This window comes from Cervus elaphus, chromosome 25 (assembly GCF_910594005.1).
Source record: "Cervus elaphus chromosome 25, mCerEla1.1, whole genome shotgun sequence".
Classification (NCBI taxonomy): domain Eukaryota; kingdom Metazoa; phylum Chordata; class Mammalia; order Artiodactyla; family Cervidae; genus Cervus; species Cervus elaphus.
This window is the reverse complement of record NC_057839.1, coordinates 40,563,931-40,591,175: the sequence shown is the minus strand read 5'-3', so window position 1 is coordinate 40,591,175 and position 27,245 is coordinate 40,563,931. Positions and strand designations below refer to the sequence as shown.

The window sequence follows — 27,245 nt, the reverse complement described above, 5'->3', positions numbered from 1 at the left end:
TTCTTGAGGAGTTCCAAACCTGTCTGTCCTCTCAGATGGCTGTTAGGCTGCTGGTTTTTACTGCAGGGCTCCTGATTTTCAAGAGCTGGGAAGAAGGAAATGGGAATAGGGCAAGTTAAAATGACTAAAAGCTCTCTGTTCTTACTGAGATTAAGGATTTTTTCTTGAATACGTTTTATTTATATTGTTACAAGCCTTTGGCTAATCACTAGAGTTACAAAGAAGTTAATTTTTATAAATTTTGTCAGTTTTATTATTGTCTTTTTGGAAGAATAGATTTTTGGAGGTCCTTACTCTGCCATTCATGACATCCTGCTCAATATCCATAGTGTTTTAACCTGATATTTCCCACTCAAGTATTTCTTAGTTTTTGGTTCCTTTGGATAGTATATCTCCATTGAGCATTACCTACATTGCAAGAGTTCAAGGAAAAGAAGTCTAGTACCTCCATTCTAAAGGTGAGTCATTCTTTCACAATCCAGATTATGCTAGTTGTGCAGGTAATAATAGTATAATTCAAGAGAAGCCATGGATTGTAAATATGTTTTTATACCAAGTTATCCTCATTTGCTAATCCCTGACAATTTCTTAAGCTTCTAGGGTACTAGGTAACATTCTAATGCTTATCCTACTCCCCATGTCTCACATCTCTTCCTCAAGAGCAAGGTATACACTGTCCTTCTCTGCTTAGCCCAAGCTGCCTCCTCTGCTTGATCTTCTAGCCCTGTGCCCACTCTGCTTCTACCTAAATCTCCTCCCTTCCAATAGAAGCAAGGATCAGCCTCTAAGATATAAGATTTCCAGGGTAGGTAAGTCAGTGTACATGCCCTTCTTTTCTCTTTTTTGCTTTCTCATGAGTTCTCATGTGCACAGATTGATTTGTGATGATCTCCATGTAACCAGGTTTCCAATCCATTTTTGGTGTCATTACTTATTATCCCTTCATGAAAGTTTTAAACTTGTCTTGTACAGTTACTTGTTATAACATCGGTCACTTTGTTGTCAGTTTCTTTGTTTGTATCTCTTTCAGTTGCACGTTGTACCTTCAGAGGATTTTGTAGTTGTACTATGAGTTATTTTTCTTTGCATCCCCAGCGCTATCATGGGCCTGGCACATGTTTAGCTTTCAGTAAATGTTTTCTGAATTAATGAATGGCTGCATATTCTGATAAGTCCTGCATTAAGCCCCTTGTCTGAACTTCTCCATAGGCAGATAGAACTCTACACCCACATCTTTAGGTGTGGTTTCCCCCATCAGCTTAAAAAGCTTTAGGTATTCCAGTTTCTCTTTCTCAAGGCTTCTATTACAAAATGCTTCCCTTGTGACCCTCATCCACCCTTTCCAGTCATATTTTCTACTAGTCTGTAGCTCTAACATAAGCTACTTTGGTCCACAAATATGTCATGTGTTTTTGTTATGCCTTGAACCTTTGTATATTATTCTTTGTTCACTTTCACCCTGAGAAACTCTTATTCATCCTTAAGATTCAGCTAAAAATCCACCCTTTTCTAAACTCTTTGTTTTCTCCCCAGCAGATTTAATTTCCTTTTACTCTTTGCTTTTTTCTGTTTGTTTCAACAACACTTCAGACATCCCTTTTTTTATTACTTTAAGTTATATTTTTTTATTTACATGTCAGTTCTTATAAGAGTTACTACCACCTGAAGGAGCCCAAACCATATATGATGAGTGAATATATGAATGTTTGTGCCTTAACTACTTTGCAAAGATGTTCAAAGTTGCAGAGTATGTTTATTCTTTGTGCTCCAGGCATTGTCCCTGACCCACTGCAGGCACACCATCATGTTTCTCTATTTGAATAAAAATGACTGACTTCAGAAAGTGTATCTGGTTCTGAATTAGGTATGGAAAACTTAAAAGAACCATATTAATCAGATCATGCATGCAGTATTTCATGTGTACTGAGTTGGCTCTTGTTAGCAAGACCATGGAAGGCCTTTGCATGAAATAGAAACAGGGACCCACATGGATGGAAGTAATCATAAAGACACAGGTCTTAGTGAATAGGAAAGCCCTTGTGCAAACAGGTCTTAGTGAATAGGAAAGCCTTTGTGCAAAGAACAAAAAGCCCCATTTTGGATGAAGCTGCCTCATGCCAAGGTCCTGTGCTTGGCAAGCTGAGCCCAGGGTAGATTTCATACCTTTGTCCTGCCTCTGCATAGGTATGTGCCCTGAGTATCATCCTGTGTTGCAGCCCTGCCCTTCATTCACTGCAAAGGATGAACTTTCTGTTTCACTGAGCATCATCACATTTTTAACATGGGGAGATGGACCTATTTGTCTTAACAACCAAATACTATCAACCTTTAGTTCCTAGGACAACCCACTGTTTTTCTAGGGCTTATGATATTCTAAAGAAGACAAGAATCAGTAAATCCATGCATATGAGCTTTCTATTAGCATATTCAGTGGGGAAAAGGACCCTTCTTTGTAAAGCCTAGTTTTTAAACAGCTGTCTAGTGCCAGAGCTCATGATTTGGAGATTTTTGTGTAATATTTTTAGTTTCTTTAGTCTAAAATGTAAACAGTAAACTAAATCTGCATTGCACATAACTTGAAGTTAACTTGCTTTGGGAATTACTTCATCCTTAGAATAACTCATCTAACTCTGAAAGAATTCTGTTTTAGGATATCTGTAGTCCAACTCAGAGGGTGACAAATGAGCAGATTAGTTAAAAAAATAAAAAGTAAAGGAGCATGGATATCCCTATTCTAATGACCTTTTGAGTTGTATTCCCTCACAAGACAGCAAGGAGGTAATCCCTTGGCAGATAAGGACTGCAGGTAGAAAGGGAGAAGGCTTTTCCCAGAACACATTCCTTATCCCCTCAAGGGTCATCATTTACATCATATGCTCTGTCTCCAGAGCAAAAATGTCCCAGTGGTTTCTCTCAGTTTAAAAACAACTGTTGATTATCATGGTATACTGATTGAGCATATATTATGACAAGAGTGGGCTTCCATCCATTTACATGCCAGTTATATTCCCAAAATTTTGGTTGGATATTTAGAATATATATTATTAAAAGCTTCCAGAAAGAAGTACTATTATACCTGGACACTTCAGCCAGACCATAAAAGCCATTTTGAAGCCTACCGTGTCACTGAACCCTAGTGTTAGCAGGCTACACTGCATTCTGGACGTTGTGTAAAACAAGTAAGAGGAAGGGTAGTGTGCTTTACTTTCACTGGGCACAGGGCTAAATTTTGATAAAGTTTGCAAATGAATAGTGTTTGCTTTTGGATTTTCCCTCCCAAATTATGGTGCCTCTGACCTCTGAAGCCTAAGGTTATGTCACAGGTAAAACCTCGGAAAGTTGTCTCTCGGGCCATATCTTCGCAAATAAATGTAGTAGAGAAAACATACAAACTTTGAAGATGTGAAGGACATGAAAAGATGAACTGTGTTGAAAGATCAAAAGTGGGTGTCAGGTGCCCATCCAAGGAATGTGGACACAAGTCATTGACCTGACCATCCTCTTTCACAATCAAGACTCTTCAAAACATGGTCTATGTAGCACCCTAATCATTTTAGGCCAATGCTTGTTATCTCAAACTGTAGGTCATTTGTGGGGGAACAAATTGCAACACTGGACATGACATGAGAAGACCTAAAAAAATGTTTTACTTTTGTGGTTGATAAGATTGCCTTGTAGCATTCCTTATCTCTTCTCATTCCCTCTAAGATCTGTTTATCTTTTATCTATTTAAAATACTTTATTCAAAGTTTGGCCAATGTGGCATGCCATGCTAAGTATTCTTGACCAAATATAGGAAATAGGACACTGAGTTACACCGCATGACTGGAAAAGGAATTCAGTGTCTTCTGTCAATATGTTTGTTGCTTTGGCCTTCATTTGACACTGACTTCTTTATTTATATAAATCATTCCTTTATTTTCCCAACCCCACCTCCCTTGCAGTTAGTAGGCACTTTTAGGCTAGATTTTTAGAAGATTGACAAATACCCCAAAAGTGCATACATATTTTGTGTATATGCATGGATGTGTGTTTTCTTCTCTGGGGAAAAGGTTTCATAGCTCTCATCAGATTTCCCAAGGATAGTATATGTGATTAAAAAAAAAAAAAAGTTTAGAATCACTGCTTGAAAGCTATCTCTTGAGAAATAATATACTAGAAACAGTATGACAGTATATAAAGTTTGTGTTAAGTGCTATTTACAATAGCTAGGACATGCAAGCAACCTATATGTCTTTTGACAGATGAATGGATAAATAAGTTGTGATACATATATATAATGGAATATTACTCAGCTATAGAAAGGAGTGCATTTGAGTCAATTCTAATGAGGTGGATGAACCTAGAGCCTGTTATACAAAATGGTGGTTTAGTTGCTAAGTTGTGTCCGACTCTTGAGATCCCTTGGACTGTAGCCCGCCAGGCTCCTCTGTCCGTGGTATTCTCCAAGCAAGAATACTGGAGTGGCTTGCTAGTTCCTTCACCAGGGATACAAAGTGAAGTAAGGCAGAAATAGAAAGGCAAATATCATATATTAATGCATATATATGGAATCTAGACCTGGAGAAGGGAATGGAAGCCTACTCCAGTATTCTTGCCTGGAGAGTTCCATGGACAGAGAAGCCTGGTGGCCTACAGTCCATGAGGTTGCAAAGAGTTGGACATAACTGAGCAACTAACAGACACACACACACACACACACACACACACACACACACGTGCGCATGCACAGAATCTAGAAAGATACTGATGAACCTATCTACAGAGCAGCAATGGAGATGCAGACATAGAGAACACTTTTGGACATAGTGGGGGAGAGAGAAGGTGGGATAATCTGAAACAATAGCATTGAAGTATATACATTACCATATGTAAAGTGGATAGCCAGTAAGAATTTGCTGTATTACACAGGGAACCCAAAGTCGGTGCTCTGTGACAGCCTGGAGGGTGGGGATACAGAGGGAGGTGGGAGGGAGGTTTTAGAGGGAAAGGACATATGTATACCTATGGCTGATTCTTGTTGATGTATGGCAGATACCATCACAATATTGTAAAGTTATTATCCTTCAATTAAAAATAAAATAAAATTTAAAAACTTTAAGTGCTAAGTGATCTCTTTCAGCTTCTGAAAATTCAACAGAGGTCATTGTATCTTCCCCAAATAGTTTTATAGTCTGAAATGAAGTTATTGAGTGAGTAACCCTATAATATTAGAAATTCTGCCAACTCCCTCTGTAAGGTATCCTCTTTTTTCAGGGAGAAGATGGGACTTTGACTTATAAGTATATTCAGTATATTTTTTTCCATCAAAGAATGTCACTGATGTTTGAAAGTTAAAGTAAAGAGAAAGTAGGCCAGTGGATAAAATTGACATTTGCATCCAGTTTGAACATAAGAGAGGCACAAAAGTTGAAAATGCATCTAACATCTTTTTGCTTTTATTCTGCTGCTGTATTCACAGGCTTATTAATGGCCCTTGGTCATTTGAGACCTTTATTGCAACAGTTGCATCAGTTTATCACTACTAATTACACCTGTTTTCCTGCTATGAACTACTAAAGGGCAGGGTGTCTTATTCATCTTTGTAAGACCTTAATAATTTTATAAACATTTATTAAATAAATAAGTTACTGGTATAGTTGAGAGAGTAAATTAATAATGAATTAATGAGTTCTTCTAAAATGTGAGCCTCATTTGATAATAGATGATTCAACAATACATATACTTTAGAAAGTCTTTAGTGATTTTTGAAGAAGTGATATAAACTGTACAGTAATAATCTCATGACTCATCTAGTTGTATGGCTAATATTGATTGGCTATTTCTGACAATGCCTGAGAAGATAATGTTGAGAGTCATCACTTTCAGTCATCACTGAAAATAAGGTTATTTTCAGGTTATACCAATTAAAGAAATGGATATTTAAAGTGCAGTTTTGTCTTCTGAGTAAAATATTTTTCAAAACTATAGTTAAGTTTTTCCATTTTGAAGAAGGCATTTAGATATGTTTTTGTACTGACTTCCTGTAGAAATTCTAGTATCTAAGTAGCAGAGTGTATGAAATTAATGAGTTTTAGTTTAGCCATTCAAGAGAAATAAATGCATGGAGCTAGGGCAATAGACAAAATCTCAACTTGTCTAGAGGATTAAGTGGTTTTTGCAAGGACTGATAAATTTAAAAGAACATGGTATTTGGTTATGAAAATCCTCTGATATTTGTTGTTTGCCTTTAGTTCAATGTCTTATTATGTGAAATATTTTAATGCCTAGGATTTCAAGTGCCAAACTTAACAATTTTTCTCGCTTGGAGCCCACCCTTCACCTGTTGGGTGTGCAATTTGATCAGAATGTGGCCCACAATATCATCACAGAGAAGCCTGGGGCTGCCACGAAACTCTTATATCAGCTGTACATTGCTCTCCAGAGGAAAAAGAAAGGGGTTCAGACTGGAGTGGAAATGCCAACCGTACAGCCCCTGATGAGCACAAAAGTTCAAAACATGAAAAGCGAGGCTTTTAGAGATGTAAGTATATAAAGAAAAATTATAAACATATCAGAATATAAAAGCTTGCTGAAAAGACATGGCAATGATGTTGCATTTTCAAAGAAGCCCCTTAGAGCATGTATATCCCTGATTATGTTATTGGCCCTATTCAGGTTTTATCTTTTCTTTCCATTTATTCATTTTTGACGCCTCCCTCCATCCTCTCCACTAAGCTCCAGTAACTTATCAAATTCTGTTTGTTCCTAATTCCTTGCGCTTCTTAGGCCTGCTCTTTTTCTTCTATACTCCTGTTGAATCCACTCAGATCTCCTGCTGCAACCTATGAATGAATCTCTGCTCTTCAGGCTTGTCTCCTAAAGTTTAATCAACTGCTAGGAGAATCTGCCCTCAATTGCACTTTTGTTGGCTTCTTCTCAGAAACCTGCTATTCTACAAATACGTTGTGTGTGTTAGTTGCTCAGTTGTGTCCAACTCTTTGCAACCCCATGGACTGTAGCCTGCCAAGCTCTTCTGTCCGTAGAATTCTCCAGGCAAGAATACTGGAGTGGGTTGCCATTTCCTTCTCCAGAGGAGCTTCTAGACCCAGGGATTGAACCTGGATCTCCTTTATTGCAGGCAGACTCTTTACCATCTGAGCCACCCAGGAAGCTACTCTACAAATATCTTGTCCCTTGATTTGACTAGCATTTAAATTTTTTCACTAAACACTGTCAACCTTTTGGTATCTTTTCATAACCCTCAGCATTGTCTTTCTTCTGTTATTACACTGGCAGCCTGTTATTGAATAGGACTCATTTATTTCTGCTCTTCCCTCTGTCATACCCAAGCTCACCATTCTCCTCTCTCCTCTTCCCCTAAACTTCCCTCCATCTACTCTGCAACCTTCCCAGTACACATAGACTCTTTCTGGGGAACTCCTAGGGCACAGATAATTCTCACTCTTTGGTGTTAACCACCTCTTGCTGATTTTATTGACTTTCATTATTTACCTGTCATATGACCTCACAAGAGTTTTAGTTCCTCCAATTCAAAAAATTTGCCTAGTACAATGCTTTGAACATTGAAAATACTCATTAAATGTCCTTTGATTATTATTTTTAATTGAAATATAGTTGCTTTACACTGCTGTGTCAGTCTCTGCTGTCCAGCCAGTGAATCAGTCACATGTATAAATATCCCCCCTCTTTTTTGGATTTCCTTCCCATTTAGATCACCACAAAGCACCAAGTAGAGTTCTATGTGCTATACAGTAGGTTCATAATAGTGTATATATGTCAACTGCAGTCTCTCAATTCATTCATATGTTGGTTCTCAACGTCCATGTGTCTATTTCTGCTTTGCAAATAAGATCATCTTACCATTTTTCGAGATTCCACATATATGCATTAATACATAACATTTTTTTTCCTTCTGACTTACTTCACTCTGTATGACAGTCTCCAGGTCCATCTAAGTCTCTGCAGATGACCCAATTTTGTTCTTTTTTATGACTGAATAATATTTCATTGTATATATTGATACATAACACATCTTCTTTATCCATTCCTTTGTTGATGGACATTTTGGTTGCTTCCATGTACTGGCTATTGTAAATAGTGCTGCAATGAACATTGGAGTGCATGGTTTTCTCTGGGTACATGCCCAGTAGTAGGATTGCTGCGTCATATGGTAGTCCTATTTTAGTATTTTAAGGAACCTCCATTTTGTTCTCCATAGTGGGTGTACCAATTTACATTCCTACCAACTGTGTAAGAAGGTTTCCTTTTCTCCACACCCTTTCCAGCATTTATTGTTTTAAGACTTTTTGGTTATGGCCCTTCTGACTGTTGTGAGGTGATACTTCATTGTAGTTTTGATCTGCGTTTCTCTAATAATTAGTGATGTTGGGAGCCCTCCAGATACCATGATTAGGCAGGTCATGAAGGTGGAACTGGGAAAGAATTACATTCATTTTTTGTATTGGGGATGCCTTTATTAGCCTTTTAGTATCACCACCCATAATGAAAATAGACACATTCAATCTGCATAATTTAGGGACTCCCAAATTGTGTTTCAATATTATACTTTTCAAAATTAGTTATATTGATACTTCCTTCCTAATATTTCCTAGTCCCTAAGTTAATGCTGAGTTTAGAAAATTTGAATGGAAAATTTACATATCTGTGTACCTGTGAGTGTATTACATTGCATATTATTCTGATAAACTGAATAACTAAACTTATATATATATATGGAATATTTAGCAACGCTTGAGCAGAAGACGACAAAATGAAATCATGGCCAAAATCCAAGCAGCTATCATACAGATTCCTAAACCCGCATCAGATCGTACTCTGAAAATACTTGACACCCAAAAATTAATGAAAAAGAAAAGAGAGGCAGAGGTAAGTGATAGTCCTTTAACATTGTGTTGTGCTTATCTTAATGAAAGGATGATCTTTCCCTAAGAGAGAAACTTCCCTGAACTTCCTACTTCCTTTTCAAATTACCTCTGGCATTGTCCCTTCTCATTTAAAACACATGCACTGCATGCATGTCCAATCCGTTTTATTCCATTATTTGTTTAGAAACAGAGAATATAGCTTTAGGATATGGATGACAAACTGCTGTTAAATGAGAATACCTGTGTGGGCTCTTGTGTGGTGGATTCTGTGATCACGAGCAAACTGTGCCAGGGTGGGTGCTGTTGTGATGGGTCACGACACCCATGCATACAACAGGGGCCAGTCTAGGTACCCAAAATACCATCTATGTGCCATTCCTACTATTTGCTTTTCCCTGATACTTCCTCCCCATGTTGCACTGTCTTTCTATGAATCCTAGAAATGTTAAGCAATTTGCTTGCTCTCATTATATTTAGATTTAAGATATACTATTGATAAATATATCATATTACTTAACACTTATCAGTCATTCCTATAGGATACGATCTCATTATATTTCACAGGGGAGCAATACTATCTGTGCATTTTGATACTAATTCCTGGAATCTACACTTAATGCTGCTATGATTGTTAGTAATATTCTCCTCTTTAACTTAAGAAAACAGCTACCATTTATTCATCATCTGCTGTATGTCAGGCTGTGGGTTGGGCATTTCACATTGTCTTTAATTTGTAAACAACTCGCTATGTAGGGTATTGCTTTCCCAATTTTTTGGATAAGGAAACAGGCTCAGAAGACAGACATGTTTTACCCAAGTTCACAATGCTGATAAAGCAGATTGGCAGGTCACTCTGATATCTAAATCCATTGCATTTTATTTTAATTCACACTTAATTTTTAATATTGAAATCCTATAGTTAGAGTCTAAAAATATTACCAACAGAGGCTTTTTTCTGACCCCATTTTAGTAAAAATATTCAGGATGGGGAATATGTGTACACGCATGGTGGATTCATGTCAATGTATGGCAAAACCACTACAATATTGTAAAGTAATTAGCCTCCAATTAAAATAAATAAATTTATATTAAAAAAATTTAATTCTTCTGTTTCCTTGAGTTGATTAAAGTTTATGAAAAAGGATTTGCAGTAGGCTGATGAGCTAAAATTAATTTTCCAACAGCAAATTAATAGTATATATAAGAGTGCACAAGAAATGTTTAAAACACCCAAGATAATTTTTGAAGAAATATTTATATCCAAAAAATGCTTCAGTTCAGTTCAGTTCAGTTCAGTTGCTCAGTCGTGTCTGACTCTGCAACCCCATGAACCGCAGCCCGCCAGGCCTCCCTGTCCATCACCAACTCCCAGAGTTATTCTCATTTAAAATAATTGTAATCGCTTCTCGGCCTTTTGGCTAAGATCAAATGTAAAATAATTGTAATTAAAAATGCACATCCTAACTTTTTTATAATATTTTTTCTTGTTAAATGCCTTTTGATGTACTTTTAGAGCTAGCATTGTGAACTGAATTATTCAGATTAGGCAATTTTCACCTTCTTTTAGGTACCTTTAGCCTACACTGAAAGTAACAAATTGGAATAGAAGAATATTCTAGAATATTTAGAAATCCTAACTAGCTTGAATTATTAGTACATATCACTTTTGCAAATTTGAATGAAAGTGATAAATGAGAAAGTTTCAATATATTTAGAGGTAAAAAATTGATGATGAATTTTCTTTAAAGGATGTGGCCAATGAAATTAAGAAGTTTGAAGCATTAATAAAAAAGGATCTCCAGGCAAAAGAAAGGTGAGATAAAATTATTTTAATAATCAAAAATTTGATTTTTCTTTAAAAAGTTCATTTTACTTTAACTTTTGAATATTTAGAAACAGTTTGCCTGAAACAGCTATTCCAAGGATGTTTTCACTTTGTAGAGTCTTTATTGAGAGAGTGTATTAAGGAAGATAAATGAGAAAATTCAGATTAGTTGTTCATTAACAATTTTGTAAATATCAAGAAGGTAAGTAGCTATTATGATTTGTGAGGTTAATTTTTTTTTCTATACTATACTTATCACATATACTATTTAAACATTCACTAACATTTTTTCAAGTTACTATTCATTTACATTTGTCACTGTACTGCCTTTATTAGACTCTAATTGCTCTCCCCTTGCATCCTCAGCATTTAGCACAGGGACCAGTAATAAAGGACTGCTGAATGAGTGTTGACTAACTGTCACTAAGAGGATTCAGTGGGTTCTTTATAGAAAGCTCCTGGTTAATGGGCTTCTTTTGCTTAAAGATAAAGATCATCTCCCCTTTTGTTTCCTATCAGGGGTCACTGACTCCTAGAAAACAATTAATGAGGGACTGCACATATAGAAGCAGCTTGAATTCTTCTGCATTTTTTCATGGAAACTATCCAAAGTCTACTCATTTACATTTTATAGAATAGGAAATAAACCTCTGTTAAGGAAGAAAAATAGACACAAATTATATACTTTATATTAATGTTCCATATTAATATTTCTGAGCAAAGGGAATAGAATCAAATGAAGTGGAATAAGATTAAGCTGGAAGAAGAAATGGTGAGGAAGTCAGGTGTGAATGGAAATGAAGCAGAATGAAGAATGTATGTGTTAACTGCCTTTCCTCCTTCCTTCTGTGGAAACTCCTGGTGCCCTACTCTAAGCCTTGCTCATGTTTATCTGTGCTTCCCTGATGCCTAAAATAACCTCAGCCCAAGCCTACTCTCCCCTGCAGCGGCCACCTGAACCCCACCACGCTCTCCCTGACCTTCCTCTGATGGACCCCCAGATAAAAAATGCTGGGAGACACTGGCCTAGGGCAAACTTTAAAAGAAACAAAAAAGTTATGGTACAATATTGCCTTTCTTAACCCCTGTTATTGACCACTACTTCTTTAGTTCATTCTGAATCCTTAGCTTAGAATCAAACATGTTCTGGACTCATCCAGAAATTTCACATTACTTGATGGCAGAAGGCACTAAAATCATCTTTTAAGGTGACCTAAGGAGCAATTTCTGCAGCTGCCCCATTCAAAGCCTGCTCCCAAAGCACTTTCTCATGGATGTCATTTCAAAGTCTGCCGTTTCTTTTGTGAAAGGATGAAATGAATGCTCAGTGAGAGCAATGCAAGAACAACCATTGCTGCTTTTCCCCCACGTATCCTATTTCTTTATTTTTTAAGACAAATAGTAAATGCCACCCCCTCTTTTGTTCTTTGTTTCTTTTCTGAGGCTGTTGGCTGCTGTAATTTGACATTTGGATTCACAGATTTACGTTACTTTCCTTCTAACAACTGCTTTTTAAAATATATACACACACTCATGAATTTGGCCAAGGTTCCTATCACTAATAATCACACTCATACAATTATTAACTCTATGGAGGCTTGACAATCAAACAGACATAAAGTAAACGTAATTATTGCCCTCAAGAAACCCGTACTCTCATAAAATGAATATTTATTCAAGAAAATATCATGTAACTTTCTTCAGGCCTTGATTGGGGTAACACAGAAGATGGGTGTATGTATGGATGGTTGGATAGACTGATTGATGAACAAAGGAGAATCAATATCTTAAGTATATTGATAGCAGCCAAACAGTGTTGAGAGAGACCTATTAACCCATGCTCAATGTAAGGCAAACTCTTTTAAATGTCACATTTAAGTGAAAATATAATAAGAATTTTGATGAAGGATCTAAAAAATTATGCTATATTTCCATACATTAATATTAATTTCATAAATTAATAGTAATAAATATTAATTATACTGAACTTAGTAAATAGAGTTAAAATTTGTCTTCGATCTTCCTGAGGCTTTGCTAGCTACGTAATTTCTGCTGAATGACTCTCAGTTGACAGAATACAATCAAAGGTTGAGCACCTGCCAATAAAATAACCAGAATTTCAGTGTGTAGTTTTTTTAAATTGTATTATACTTGTGTAGTGCTTCTTAGCATATGATTTGAAATTTAGCAAACATCATCTACATGTCAGTACTGTGAGGCACAGGTACAGAGAAAAGTAAAATAGTATACTTTTCTCCTATGCTCAGAGTTCAGCTGGAAGCAGCAAATATAGAAATAATGAACTATAATAAAATATGATCTGTGCCAAAAATATGTGATTATTAAGTAGAACTAATTATAATTTAAGAATTTTGATTCAACTATGTAAATGGGTTTGATCTTTGATTTAATAAAACTGCGTATACTCAGATTAGGAAAGAACATGTGTGATTATTACTTTGTTAAACATGAAATTAACTGCTTTCATAAAAACACTTCAGTCTATATGAGAATTGATGACTGTTTAATCCCTGAATACCATAATAATGTTTCCCTGTCTTTTGAATAACCTTATAAGTTATATTTTAAGCTGAACACTGAAGTTCTAATGTTTGCTTTAATGCTTGTATTAATAAATGAACAGAGCACCCAAGGGTGCTGAGGTCTTCCCCTGTAGTCACAAGTAGCGGTGGGTGATTAAGTTGTATTTTAAAATCTAAATAAAAACTATTGTCCTTAGTGCATCCAAGACATCTCTAGATACAGCAGGCCAGACAACCACCGATTTGTTAAACACTTATTCAGATGATGACTACATTAAAAAAATCCAAAAGCGCCTTGAAGAAGATGCTTTTGCACGAGAGCAAAGGGAGAAAAGACGGCGGCGACTCTTAATGGATCAGTTAATAGCTCATGAAGCCCAAGAGGTACGATGTTTAGTTGTTGATTGAATAAAAGTGCTTGAAATTTTTACAAAATACAGTCTTTTATACACTCTTATGTGTATCTTCTGTATGTATTATGCACTACTCTGAATCAGTGTTTCATCTTCACACCATGATAGCAAATACACTCAGGAAAAAAACTACATAAAACACTTACCAAAGAATCTAAAATCTGGTGATGCTTATACAACATTGTGAATTTGCTTAATTGTACACTGAACTATACACTTGAAAGTGGTTGAAATGGTAAATTTTATATAATAAAAAAATACTGACAAAATAGGAATCTAAAAGTTATGGCAACCATGTATATCTATTGTTACTTATAGACGAAAAAGGGAACTTTTTATCCTAGGTTTCAGTTCAGTTCAGTTCAGTCGCTCAGTCCTGTCCAACTCTTTGCGACCCCATGAACCACAGCATGCCAGGCCTCCCTGTCCATCACCAACTCCCAGAGTCGACCCAAACCCACGTCCATTGAGTCGGTGATGCCATCCAACCATCTCATCCTCTGTCGTTCCCTTCTCCTCCTGCCTTCAATCTTTCCCAGCATCAGGGTCTTTTCCAATGAGTCAGCTCTTCACATCAGGTGGCCAAAGTATTGGAGTTTCAGCTTCAACATCAGTCCTTCCCATGAACACCCAGGACTGATCTCCTTTAGGATGGACTGTTGGATCTCCTTGCAGTCCAAGGGACTCTCAAGAGTCTTCTCCAACACCACACTTCAAAAGCATCAATTTTTCCATGCTCAGCTTTCTTTATTGTCCAACTCTTACATCCATACATGACCGCTGGAAAAACCATAGCCTTGACTAGACAGACCTTTGTTGGCAAAGTAATGTCTCTGCTTTTTAATATGCTGTCTAGGTTGGTCATAACTTTCCTTCCAAGGAGTAAGCGTCTTTTAATTTCATGGCTGCAATCACCATCTGCAGTGATTTTGGAGCCCAGAAAAATAAAGTCAGCCACTGTTTCCACTGTTTCCCCATCTATTTCCCATGAAGTGATGGGACCGGATGCCATGATCTTAGTTTTCTGAATGTTCAGTTTTAAGCCAACTTTATCACTCTCCTCTTTCACTTTCATCAAGAGGCTCTTTAGTTCTTCTTCACTTTCTGCCATAAGGGTGGTGTCATCTGCATATCTGAGGTTACTGAGGTATAATTGACAAATAAAATTGTATATATTTAAAGTATATAATTGATGTTTTGATATATGTATGCATTGTGAAATGATTACCATAATCAAACTAATTAGCACACCCATCACCTTAACAACAAAAAAAATAAGTTACCATTTTTGTGTGTGTGTTTGGTGAAAATACTTAAGATCTACTTTTTTAAGTTCAACATTTTTAGATTCCACATTTAGTAAGATTATGTAATATTTGTCTCTCTTATGTCTGGCTTATTTTTCTTGGCATAATGGTCTCCAGGTTCAAACATATTATCACAAATGATAATATTTTCTTTTTTTTTTTTAAGATTGATCATATTCTGTATATGCATGCATTTGCACTAAGTCGCTTCATTCGTGTCTGGCTCTTTGTGACCCTCTGGACCATAGCCCACAGTGGGTTGTCATGTCCTCCTCTAGGGGATCATCCCAACCTAGGGATTGAATCCACATGTCTTATGCCTCTTGCATTGGCAGGCAGGTTTTTTTACCACTAGTGCCACCTGAAAAGCTCATTCTAGATATAAATATATACATATGTTTATGTGTGTATATATATAATATTTATATATATAAAGAAAATGTGAGATGCATATATATATTCACTTAAGTGTCCATTCATCTACCAGTGGACACTTAGATTGTTTCTGTGTCATGGCCATTGTGAATAGTGCTGCAGTGAACGTAGGGTTGCAAACATCTCTTTGAGATACTGATTTCATTTCCTTTCATTTCCATTGGATATATACCCAGAAGTAGGATTTCTGAGTCATATGGTCATGCTATTTTTAATTTTTAAAGGAAGCAGTATACTATTTTCCATAGTGGCTGTACCAGTTTACATTCCCACCAACAGTTTACAAAGGGTTCCATTTTCACCACATCCTTGCCAACACTTTTTATCTCATTTTTGTTTTATATTTCTTGAGAATAGCTATTCTAACAGAAATTCGCAACAATACCCAGTTGTGGATGTGACTGGTGATGGAAGTAAAGTCTGATGTTGTGAAGAACAATATTGCATAGGAACGTGGAATGTTAGGTCCATAAATCAAGATACATTAGAAGTGTTCAAGCAAGAGATAGCAAGAGTGAACATTGACATTTCAAGAATCAGTGAACTCAAATGGACTGGAATGGACGAATTTAATACACATGACCATTATATCTACTACTGTGGGCAAGAATCCCCTAGAAGAAATGGAGTAACCCTCATAGTCAGAAAAAGAGTCTGAAATACAGTACTTGGATGCAAACTCAAAAATGACAGCATGATCTCTGTTCGTTTCCAAGGCAAACCATTCAACATCACAGTAATGCAAGTCTATGCCCCAACCAGAAGAAGCTGAAGTTGAACAGTTCTATGAAGACCTACAAGACCTTCTAGAACTAACACCCAAAAAAGATGTCCTTTTCATCATGGGGGAATGGAATGCCAAAGTAGGAAGTCAAGAGATAACTAGAGTAACAGGTAAAATTGGCCTTGGAGTACATAATGAAGCAGGGCAAAGGATAAAAGAGTTTTGCCAAGGGAAAGCACTGGTCATAGCAAACACCCGCTTCCAACAACACAAGGGAAGACTCTACACATGGACATCACCAGATCTTCAATACCAAAATCAGATTGATTATATTCTTTGCAGCCAAAAATTGAGAAGCTCTATAGAGTCAGTAAAACAAGGCCAGGAGCTGACTGGTTCAGATCATAAACTCCTTATTGGCAAGTTCAGACTTAAATTGAAGAAAGTAGGGAAAATCACTAGGTCATTCAAGTATGGCCTAAATCAAATTCCTTATGATTATATAGTGAAAGTGACAGATTCAAGGGGTTAGGTCTGATAGAGTGCCTGAAGAACTATGGACAGAGGTTCATGACACTGTACAGGAGGCAGTGATCAAGACCATCCCCAAAAAAAAGAAATGCAAAAAGGCAAGATAGTTGTCTGAGGATGCCTTACAAATAGCTGAAAAAAGAAGAGAAACTAAAGGCAAAGAAGGAAAGGAAAGATATATCCATTTGAATGCAGTGTTCCAAAGAGTAGAAAGGAGAGATAAGAAAGCCTTCCTAAGTGATCAATACAAATAAATAGAGGAAAACAATAGAATGGGAAAGACTAGAGATCCCTTCAAGAAAATTAGAGATACCAAGGGACTGTTTCATGCAGAGATGGGCACAATAAAGGACAGAAATGGTATGAACCTAGCAAAAGCAGAACATATTAGGAAGAGGTGGCAACAATACACAGAAGAACTGTACAAAAAAGATCTTCATGACCCAGATAACCATGATGGTGTGATCACTCACCCAGAGCCAGACATCCTGGAGTGTGAAGTCAAGTGGGCCTTAGGAAACATGACTACGAACAAAGCTGGTGGAGGTGATGGCATTCCAGTTGAGCTATTTCAAATCCTAAAAGATGATGCTGTGAAAGTGCTGCACTCAATATGCCTGCAAATGTGGAAAACTCAGCAGTGGCCACAGGACTGGAGAAGGTCAGTTTTCATTCCAATCCCAAAGAAAGGCAATGCCAAAGAATTTTCAAATTACTGCACAGTTGCACTCATCTCACATGCTAGCAAAGTAATGCTGAAAATGCTCCAAGCCGGGAGTTAAAAGTATATGAACCATGAACTTCCATATGTTTAAGCTGGATTTAGAAAAGGCAGATGAACCAGAGATCAAATTGCCAACATCTGTTGGATCATCGAAGAAGCAAGCGAATTCCAGAGAAACATGTACTTCTGCTTTATTGATTAGGCCAAAGTCTTTGACTGTGTAGATCACAACAAGCTGTGGAAGATTCTTCAAGAGATGGGAATACCAGACCACCTTACCTGCCTCCTGAGAAATCTGTTTGCAGGTCAAGAAGCAACAGTTAGAACCAGATATGGAACAACAGACTGGTTCCAAATTGGAAAAGGAGTATGTCAAGGCTGTATATTGTCACCCTGCTTATTTAACTTATATGCAGAGTACATCATGCAAAATGCTGGGCTGGATGAGGCAGAAGCTGGAATCAAGATTGCGAGAAAAATCAGTAACTTCAGATATGCAGATGACACCATCCTTATGGCAGAAAGTGAAGAGGAACTGAAGAGCCTCTTGATGAAAGTGAAAGAGGAGAGTGAAAAAGTTGGCTTAAAACTGAACATTCAGAAAACTAAGATCATGGCATCTGGTCCCATCACTTCATGGCAAATAGATGGAGAAACAATGGAAACAGTAAAAGACTTTATTTTCTTGGGCTCCAAGATCACTGCAGATGGTGACTACAGCCATGAAATTAGAAGACCCTTGCTCCTTGGAAGAAAAGCTATGATAAATACAGATAGCATATTAAAAAGCAGAGACATTACTTTGCCGACAGAGGTCCGTCTGGTCAAAGCTGTGGTTTTTCCAGTAGTCATGTATGGATGTGAGGGTTGGACTATGTCAAACGCAGAGCACTGAAGAATTGGTGCTTTTGAAGTGTGGTGTTGGAGAAGACTCTTGAGAGTCCCTTGGACTGCAAGGAGATCCAACCAGTCCATCCTAAAAGAAATCAGTCCTGAGTATTTATTCAGCTGAAGCTGAAACTCCAATTCTTTGGCCACCTGATGTGAAGAACTGACTCCTTGGAAAAGACCCTGATGCTTGGAAAGATTGAAGGCAGGAGGAGAAGGAGATGACAGAGGATGAAATGGTTGGATGGCATCACCGACTCGGTGGACATGAATTTGAGCAAGCTCCAGGAGTTGGTGATGGACAGGGAAGCTGGTGTGCTGTAGTCGTTTGGGTTGCAAATAGTCAGACACAACTTGGCAACTAAACTGAACTGATTCTAACAGATGGTTTTGATTTGCATTTTCTGATGATTAGAAATGTTGATCACCTTTCCATATACCTGTTGGCCATTTGTTTGTCTTCTTTTGAGAAATGTCTGTTCAGGTCCTTTGACCATTTTTAAATCTGGCTATTTGGTTTTTGGCTATTGAGTTGTTTGAGTTCCTTGTATATTTTGGGTATTAGCCAACATGTATGGTTTGCAAATAGTAATTTCCCCTGTCTTGTAGGTTGCCTCTTCACTCTTTTAATTGTCTACTTTGCTGTGCAAAATTTTTTTTATTAGACCTAATTCCACATATCTATTTTTACTTTTGTTGCCTGTCCTTTTAGGGTCAGATTAAAAAAAATAATTGCCTAGACCAATGTCAAGATGTGTTTTTTTCCCCTATATTTGCTTCTGTTAGTTTTATAGCTTTTGATCTTATGTGTAAGTCTCTAATCCATTTTGAATTGATTTTTATACATGGTATGAGACAAGGGTATAGTATCATTCTATTGCATGTGGATATCCAGTTTTCCCAGAACCATGTGTTATAGAGACAGTCCTTCCTCCATTATGTAGCCTTGGCACCCTTACTGAAAATCAATTGACTGTAAACATGTGGATTTATTTCTGGGCTCTTTATTCTATTCCATTTTTCTATAGCTCTGTTTTTATTTCAGTACCATACTCTTTTGAGTACTGAAACTTTGTAATTTATTTTGAAATCAGGAAGTTTGATATTCTTCTTACTCAAGACTGGTTTGACTCTTTGGAGTCTTTTCTGGCTCCAAATGAATGTTAGGATTGTTTTTGTATTTCTATGAAAAATGCCATTGGGATTTGGTTAGGAATTGCTTTGCATCTATAGATCACTTTAGATATTATGGACATTTCAACATTATTAATTCTTCAAATCCATGGACATCTTTTTCTTTTATTTATATCTTCTTCAGTTCTTCTAATTAATGTTTTTTAATTTTCAGTGTATGGATCTTTTGCCTCCTTGGTTGAATCTATTCTTACCTATTTTTTTAATTTTTATGCTATTGTAAATGAGATTTTTTTTTATTTCAGATAATTCATTGTTAGTGTGTAGGAACAAAAATTATTTTTATATGTTTATTTTGTGTGTCCTGCAATTTTACTGAATTTGTTTTTTGGTTCTAACATTTTTTTTGCATGAAAGTCTTGAGTTTTCTGTATGTAAAAAGCATGTCATCTGCAAACAGAGACATTTTAGTTCTTCCTTTCTGATTTAGATACCTGTTTTTTTCTTTTTCTGTCCAATTTCCTTGGCTAGGATTTCCAGTACCAATAGAAGTGGAGAGAGTGGACATCTTGTCTTATTTTTGATGTTTGAGGAATGGTGAAAATCTAAAAGCTTTTAGCATCATATTTTAGGTATGATGTTAACTGTGAGCTTATCACATATGAGCTTTATTATGTTGAGTTACATTGCTTACCTAATTTGTTGAGAATTTTTATCATGAAATGATACTGAAATTTTTCAATTTTTTTTTTCTGTATCAATTGATATTATCAAAAAGGGAGCGTTTACATGAAAACATGGAAAATTCATTAGTCCTGTCAGTTTGATCTACTCCAGTGGTTCTCAAAGTGTGGCCCTTGGACCAGCATCAACATCGCCAGGAAACTGTTAGGAATGTGAATAATTAGGTCCCACCTCAGACCTTCTGAGTCAGAAACTCAAATCACAGCTCTCTGGCTTGGGGCCCATCATCTGTGTTAACAGTCCCTCTAGGTGATTTGATTCAGCTATGAATTGAGAATCACTGATCAACTCTCACATTGAACACATATTTACTGGATCTCTTCTATGCTCTGGGAACTTGTGCTAGGCCTAGGATACAACAGTGAACAAGAATAACAGGAAACCGTCTCTCACAGAGCTTGCTGTTTGGGGAGGATCTGTAAACAACCAACTACGTTGGAGTATGGAGGTGCAGTGAAAGTGAGGAGAAGGGAGTCCAGCTCTGGCCTGCCTCAGAGATGGTTTCTAGGAGAGCACAGAAGCATGAGGGAGGGTTGAAGTTAGCCAATTGAAGATGGGGCTGGTTCTGGGTGTAGGGTGAGGAGTTAGTTTCCAGCAGAGGTAGAGATAGTGGAAGGTCAAGTGTGTCTTCATGGATGGCTCAAGGCTTTTAGCAAGTTAAGTGTCATCTGGCAGGAGTCCCCAGAGGCCAAGCCATCATAAGCCTTATCAGCTGTAAAGAGGGAAATAGGATACTTTATCCTGAGTGCAAAGGGGAACAAGAGTGACAGGGCCAGACTGACATTTAGGAAGATCAGACTGGCTTCACTTTTTTTTTTCATTTATTTTTTATTAGTTGGAGGCAATTACTTTACAATATTGTAGTGGTTTTTGCCATACACTGACATGAATCAGCCATGGATTTACAAGTATTCCCCATCCCGATCCCCCCTCCCACCTCTCTCTCCACCCGATTCCTCTGGGTCTTCCCAGTGCACCAGGCCCGAGCACTTGTCTCATGCATCCAGCCTGGGCTGGTGATCTGTTTCACCCTAGATAATATACATGTTTCGATGCTGTTCTCTCAAAACATCCCACCCTCGCCTTCACTTTTAAAAATATATGGCAGGAGGGATGACCAAGTTAGAGCTGTTTCTGTAATCCATATAAGGAATTATTCCAGTTTACATTTAGGGTCGTGGCAGTAGTGATGGAAAGAAGTGGCTTCAGGAGCTATTTGAGAAGTAAAATCAATGAGAATAACTGACTCATTAGACATGGAGGAGTGAACAGTGGGATGAGAAGCCAGGTGTCTGGCATGGGCAGCTGAGTGCATGGAGGAGTCATTAGCTATGATACAGAAGGTGGTAAGAAGAACAGACGGGGAGGAAGGTGATTCAGGCTGTGAATGTAAGTAGGACAAATCTCTATGTCTGAAATATGAGGGACCATTTGAAGGCACTTCTTTTATTCACCTAATTACATCTGGTCTACTCAGTGGTGTTCTGTTAACTGAAGAGAAATCCAGGCTTCATATACATTATGAAGAAGTAATACTGTTTATCCATGGAGTCACTCCTTTCTTAGTGAAAAATTCAAAGAATAACTCTGCCATCTCTTTGTGCTGAAAGGTAATTTCTTACTTTGAATTCACATTTGTTAATATTTTTACTCAGCTTGTTAGTCACTCTTTTCATTAGATGAATTATAGGTTATGAAAATTAGATGATTAAAAAGTAGATTTTTAAAATAACTACCTATTTCACGTTTCATTAATGAGCAGTGAGATTTTGAACACATTTTCATTTATATTATAAAACAGCTGTGTGTTGGCTGCAGCGTTTTTTCCTTCTACTTTTTTGCTTGTAATTCAGGACTGACATTTACTTAGAAATGTTACTGAGAAATGTTACTTAGAAAACTGGGTGAATAAATGCTTTCTGGCTTCCGTCACTTTCTACCAGAATGTTCACAGCTTCAATTTTTTCAGTCTCTGGCTAGAGATCTGTTCAGGGATCTAGCAACCTAAGGGACACTGAAGTAAGTTGGTTCTCTGACTAATGATATTTCCACTAAAGGAACTCCATCTCTGTGCTGCTGCTTCTCTGTGTTTGGTGAAGCCGCTATCCTCCAAGAGAGCTACTTGGGCATATTTAGAGAATTAAAGCAATGATATGCACCAGAGTTAGCTCCTAGCTCCAACTCATGGGAAAGGCAGAGGTCTTGACAATCAAACTGAGCTTGTTTTGGATTGTGTATCTGTATAAATCCTCCCCAAATATAATTATATACAGTTAAAAGAGAAATGTGGCTTTTATTATTTTCTGTTTTATTCATTGCAGATGTAGACTAGTTCATGTACATTATGGGTTAAACAGACATCTGTAGGCTTCCCTGAACACCTAAACATAACATATTTTCTTTCTGTGAGAAAATGTGTCCCACATTCTAATGAAATTTTGAGGAAAAGTCTATTTCTAAAAGATGAACTACTTGTATAATGGAACAAAAAAAATCTTTTCCACTCAACTTTTTAGTACAAGTCCTAATACAGTTGATAGTTCTTCATACTGAAGTTTTATATATGTAACGTTGACTCAGCCATTCAACAGTAATTTTCCTTTCCTTTTTAATCACAATATGTTGTCATTTAAGCAATAGCCAAGACCTGTTTGACCAGCCCAGTTCTTATAAGGATCAGAATGACCAGCTCTCATTTCAACAACTGAATTGCCTTGCCGTATAAACACAGCCAAATATATTCCACATTAATATTCCTCATTAAGTATAGAATTCATTTGGAATAATAAATCAAGCTATACTTTTAATAAATATGACTGTGACTGTGCTATCACAGACCACCCCCAAATGTGGTAGGTAACTTAGGCAGGGATCAGCTATGGGCCTGTTGCTGGTCTTACCTGTCCTGTCTCAGAGGCTGACTGAGGCTGGCTGACTTGGGAGAGTTTCATCAGTTCCAACTGAGAAGGCTGGTATCTCTCCATCTATGGTTTCTCATTTTCTAACAACAGAAAATGTGGTAACGGTGGCAGAGGTCACAGGAGAATTAAGTCAGGTCCCAAGTGTTTTGTTTCATTTTATTTTGTGTTCACTAATGTCCCATTGGCCAGTTCAAGTCAGAGGCCACCCCCTACCCATTTAAGAAGTGGAGAAATAGATTCTGCTTTTTGATGGGAATATCTGCAGGATAGCACTGCAAGGCTGTGGATGAAGAACGCTGAAGAACCTGTGGTCGTTTTTACATTCTGCCTCACCTCCACTGGCAACACAGGCAACAAATGATTAACGTTAAAACGTCTAGAATGTTAAAACTAGATGAAACAGTTTTCAAAGTTATCCATTTCATTTTTTATTTGATATGTTACTAATAGAAAAATTTTAATGTTTATTTTCAATTGAACTTTTATTTAATCTACATTTTTATACAGTTCCCAAGTTCAAGTTTTGCTGCTTTCCATAGAGTGTTGTTGTTTGTATCTTGATTCTGAAAATATATATAGTATTTCTCCCTTAATCTGAAACAGTGTCATTAGTGATGCCAGATTTTATTCCTAAACAACTGGATTGAAAGCGAACTAGTTAGTTGCTCAGTTGTGTCTGACTCTTTGTGATCCCATAGATTGCACCCACCAGGTTCCTCTGTCCAGGGAATTCTCCAGACGAGAATACTGGAGTGGGTTGCCATTCCCTTCTCCAGGGGATCTTCCCAGCCCAGGGGTTGAACCCAGGTCTCCTGCTTTACAGGCAGATGCTTTACCATCTAGTGTTAAATAGACAACTCTAACCTGTAGATGTTCTTCCAAGTCTTCCCCGTGGAGAAATTTAATTACCTCCTCCTTCCACATGGTGTCTCTGTTTAGACTCTGTTTAGACAGACTGAGAGAACTTAAAGATGCCTTGGAGACCATCTTCTACCCAAACCCCTCATTTAACCTGTCAAGAAATAATCCCTGAAAATCCAAGTTACTTGCCCAAGGCCACACAGCCAGTCAGTGGTAGAGGTGGAGCTGCAATGGCCAGGGCCTCCAATTGCCAGTTTAATGCTTCTTCCACTGTTAATGCTTGTTCCCCTTCTTTCTCTTAAAATAGCCAAGGGACGAGTGCATCTAGTTTCTCTCTCAGGTTACAACCACTGTTGGATTTTCTAAGGTAAACCGTAGGTCATTTCCTCTTAGCCTCTTCTCCAGTCTCCCCATGCTATCATGTAGAAATTGAGACGGCCCTGCTTGGAACTTATCAGATCTGCCATTCTCAGCCAGACAATATCTGCATTTGTCTTTACCACTAGTATTTATATTGAGTGCATAGAGCATAATTCCAAGTTTCTGAAAACATGCTTATAATTTGAGAGTTACCCTTTGTTTATAAAACCTTGAAAACAATTACTTAAATTATTTTTGATCAGATTTTAAAGGAAGTAATCATTCATTTAAGATGACTGAGTTGCAAGACCATATGCTTCTGGATACCAAAATTATACAACCCTTGGTGGAAATTTTCATTTTTATAACTTGAATTTTTTTTGCCACGTTTGACTTGAAATCAAATGGCAAAAACTGATGCAGGTTCATACTATGCCTTTTACACATGATGTGTAGGCTTCTCAGCTCAGTGGGCTGAGCAAAAGTGGACGTGGCCTTGACAAATGACTGACTGTTGCAATGGTGTTTCCAGGAGGCTTATCGGGAGGAGCAGTTGATCAACCGGCTGATGCGACAATCCCAGCAGGAACGCAGGATCGCTGTGCAGCTCATGCACGTTCGGCACGAAAAGGAAGTTTTATGGCAAAACAGAATTTTCAGAGAAAAGCAATATGAGGAAAGACGGCTTAAAGACTTCCAGGATGCTCTTGATCGAGAAGCGGTAAACGATACCTCCCTTAACAATCCTTCTAAGGTTTCTTTTGATCCTTTCTACCACGTCAAGGTAAACAGGGCTGCATTTAGGTGCCAATCATTTCATGAGTCAGTTTTTTATATGATCTCTTTATATCTCCCTGTTTTTACTTTTGTACAGCTGCACCAATGGTGCACATAGCATCCACATACTATACTGTCTCCCTTCAGTCTTGATTCTTCAAATATTTCACACTCACCACCAGTCCTTGTGTCCACGTCTCTCTGGTCTTTTTGGTTGTCTGAAGGTCTCCAGTAGATTCCTCAACAACTGCTCATGGGAACACTATTCCCTGACTGCTTGTGTGTTGATAACAATATGTGCCTTTTATACAAGTCAGTTTTGCCCTGTATAAAATCCTTAGTTCACATTTTCTTCCCTTGACTATCTTAAACACTTTATTCCATTTTCTTCAGGTATAAAGTGTTGCTGTCCAAAAAAAAAAAAAAATGATAATCTAAGTTTCATCTCCTTGAGTCATTACTGTTGTTTTTTAGATGTATAAAGGACTTTCTTTTTCTTTAAGATCCACTAAGTTTACTGGGATGTTACTAGTGTTCATTATTCTAGGTGAATACTATTCTCAGGAAATGGGAGTATTTTCAAGCTGTCTCCTTTTTATAAGATACCATGAGTCTTTAATAAGCAATACCTTGCTTTCTAGTAAAATAAGATTTCCCAGGCCCATATTGTAGTCTTTTTCCCTCAGAACTAGAACAAGCCATTTTTACAGGGGACCCTGGTTGATTGTAGTTGAGAACGGTCACAGAAGCCAAAGTATGGGTGCCAGGTATGCTCTTGGCCAACATGATATCATTGCGTTAAGGTCCTCTATAGCTCTGAAAGTCAAAGTATCAATCTTTTAGTTATTTGATATATTAGCATCTTTCTTATTTTTACATGTACAGTTTTAATAACCAAAATAGATTTATATTATCAATGGATTTATATGGATCACTTCTCATCTTTTTCCTATTGGGGTTGTTTCAAATTTATACAATCCATTAATCTGGATTTGATTGAAGAAGTATAAAACTCACATGGGAAGCATTTTAGATAGCTTGTCTTTACTGTCATAAAATATTCATAAAACCAGGCTGTGCAGAAGAGAAAACCTTACGGAAAATAGGAAGGGAATGCTTTATGTATAAATCAATATAAATATGCTTTATAAACCATGCTGATCATGGTGTTCACTGTGATATTTCATGAAAATGAATTGCAATTTTGAGAAATACCATTTGGAAAGTACTATATTCCCAAGAGTCAGGAGACTGACCAGTGCTTTTGCCTTTGTAGAACAGATATAGCCAAAACGTTTGGAGGAGGGCGGGGAGCCATACCCGCTATGTTAGACCTGTGTAATCTCAAGTGTCTTCAAGGGGTGAATTATTTGGAGGATTGTTTCATTTCTCTTTGACAAGAGTAAACTTGAATGGATTCAGTGGCATTTGCTTACATGAGAAATAAGTGCCTATTTACTAAATATGTTTTTTCACAAGCCTAGTTAATTCCGTGCAGAATAGCAAAGTCCTAGTCTCTTGGAACAGGACTGCTCTCACTGTGATGAGCAGCATGACCTGTTCTCTCTTTACCTAGCTTGAACTCATTTCAGAGGATTGAGACACTCTGTCTACCAGAGCCTCAGAGGTCAGAATTGTGAGGCCCTGAATCCCCTGAAAAAAAAAAATCAGATCCCTTTCTCTTACCTGATTCTTTTTTCCCAAAGCTGAGGTATCTGCCTCCCCAGCACCCTTCCCTCTGAGATAACTTGTTTTCACAGTTTGAATGTATTACCTCCTGCAGTAGGAGTGGCTGGTGCCTCAGTAGGGAGTGAGGAAAGGGAGAAAGAGAGAGAACGTCATGTTTCTCACCATCAGGAGTTGGTTTTGCTTTTAAGTTAAATATGCTGATCTCTTTTTTGAAGGCAAGTGGGCATCAATTCTATTTTAATTAAAACAGTTCCTAAAAAAACAAACAAACAAACAAAAAACCAGTTCCTGATTTCAAATTTCGGTGCCACCTGCTATTATTAGCAATAATTCATTGCAATAATGTTTACCACTTGTGAGTATTACTTTGAGTCCAGCACTGAGTTGTATTCATCTCATGCATTATCATTCTCACAGCGTCATTGGCAGTGGACTCTGCTTGTATCTACATATCACATGTCAGGAAAATGAAACTTAGAAA

At 37.3% G+C, this 27,245-nt stretch overlaps 1 protein-coding gene across 6 annotated transcripts in view; it reads left to right on the top strand.

The window, feature by feature from the left end:
• SPEF2 (sperm flagellar 2) overlaps nucleotides 1-27,245 on the top strand; it is a 187,736-nt gene that overhangs the window by 12,695 nt on the left and 147,796 nt on the right. For 4 of the 6 annotated variants that reach the window (XR_006337807.1, XM_043887575.1, XM_043887577.1 and 1 more), the window contains exons 3-7: nucleotides 6,271-6,523; nucleotides 8,749-8,889; nucleotides 10,637-10,701; nucleotides 13,454-13,640; nucleotides 24,831-25,019. Coding sequence is in view for 5 of the 6 variants with exons in the window: in XM_043887575.1 (XP_043743510.1) it covers nucleotides 6,271-6,523; nucleotides 8,749-8,889; nucleotides 10,637-10,701; nucleotides 13,454-13,640; nucleotides 24,831-25,019 (835 nt within the window). In the remaining variant the exon portion in view is untranslated. The remainder of the gene's footprint in view (nucleotides 1-6,270; nucleotides 6,524-8,748; nucleotides 8,890-10,636; nucleotides 10,702-13,453; nucleotides 13,641-24,830; nucleotides 25,020-27,245) is intronic. The other 2 variants (XM_043887573.1, XM_043887574.1) reach the window with 1 other exon arrangement.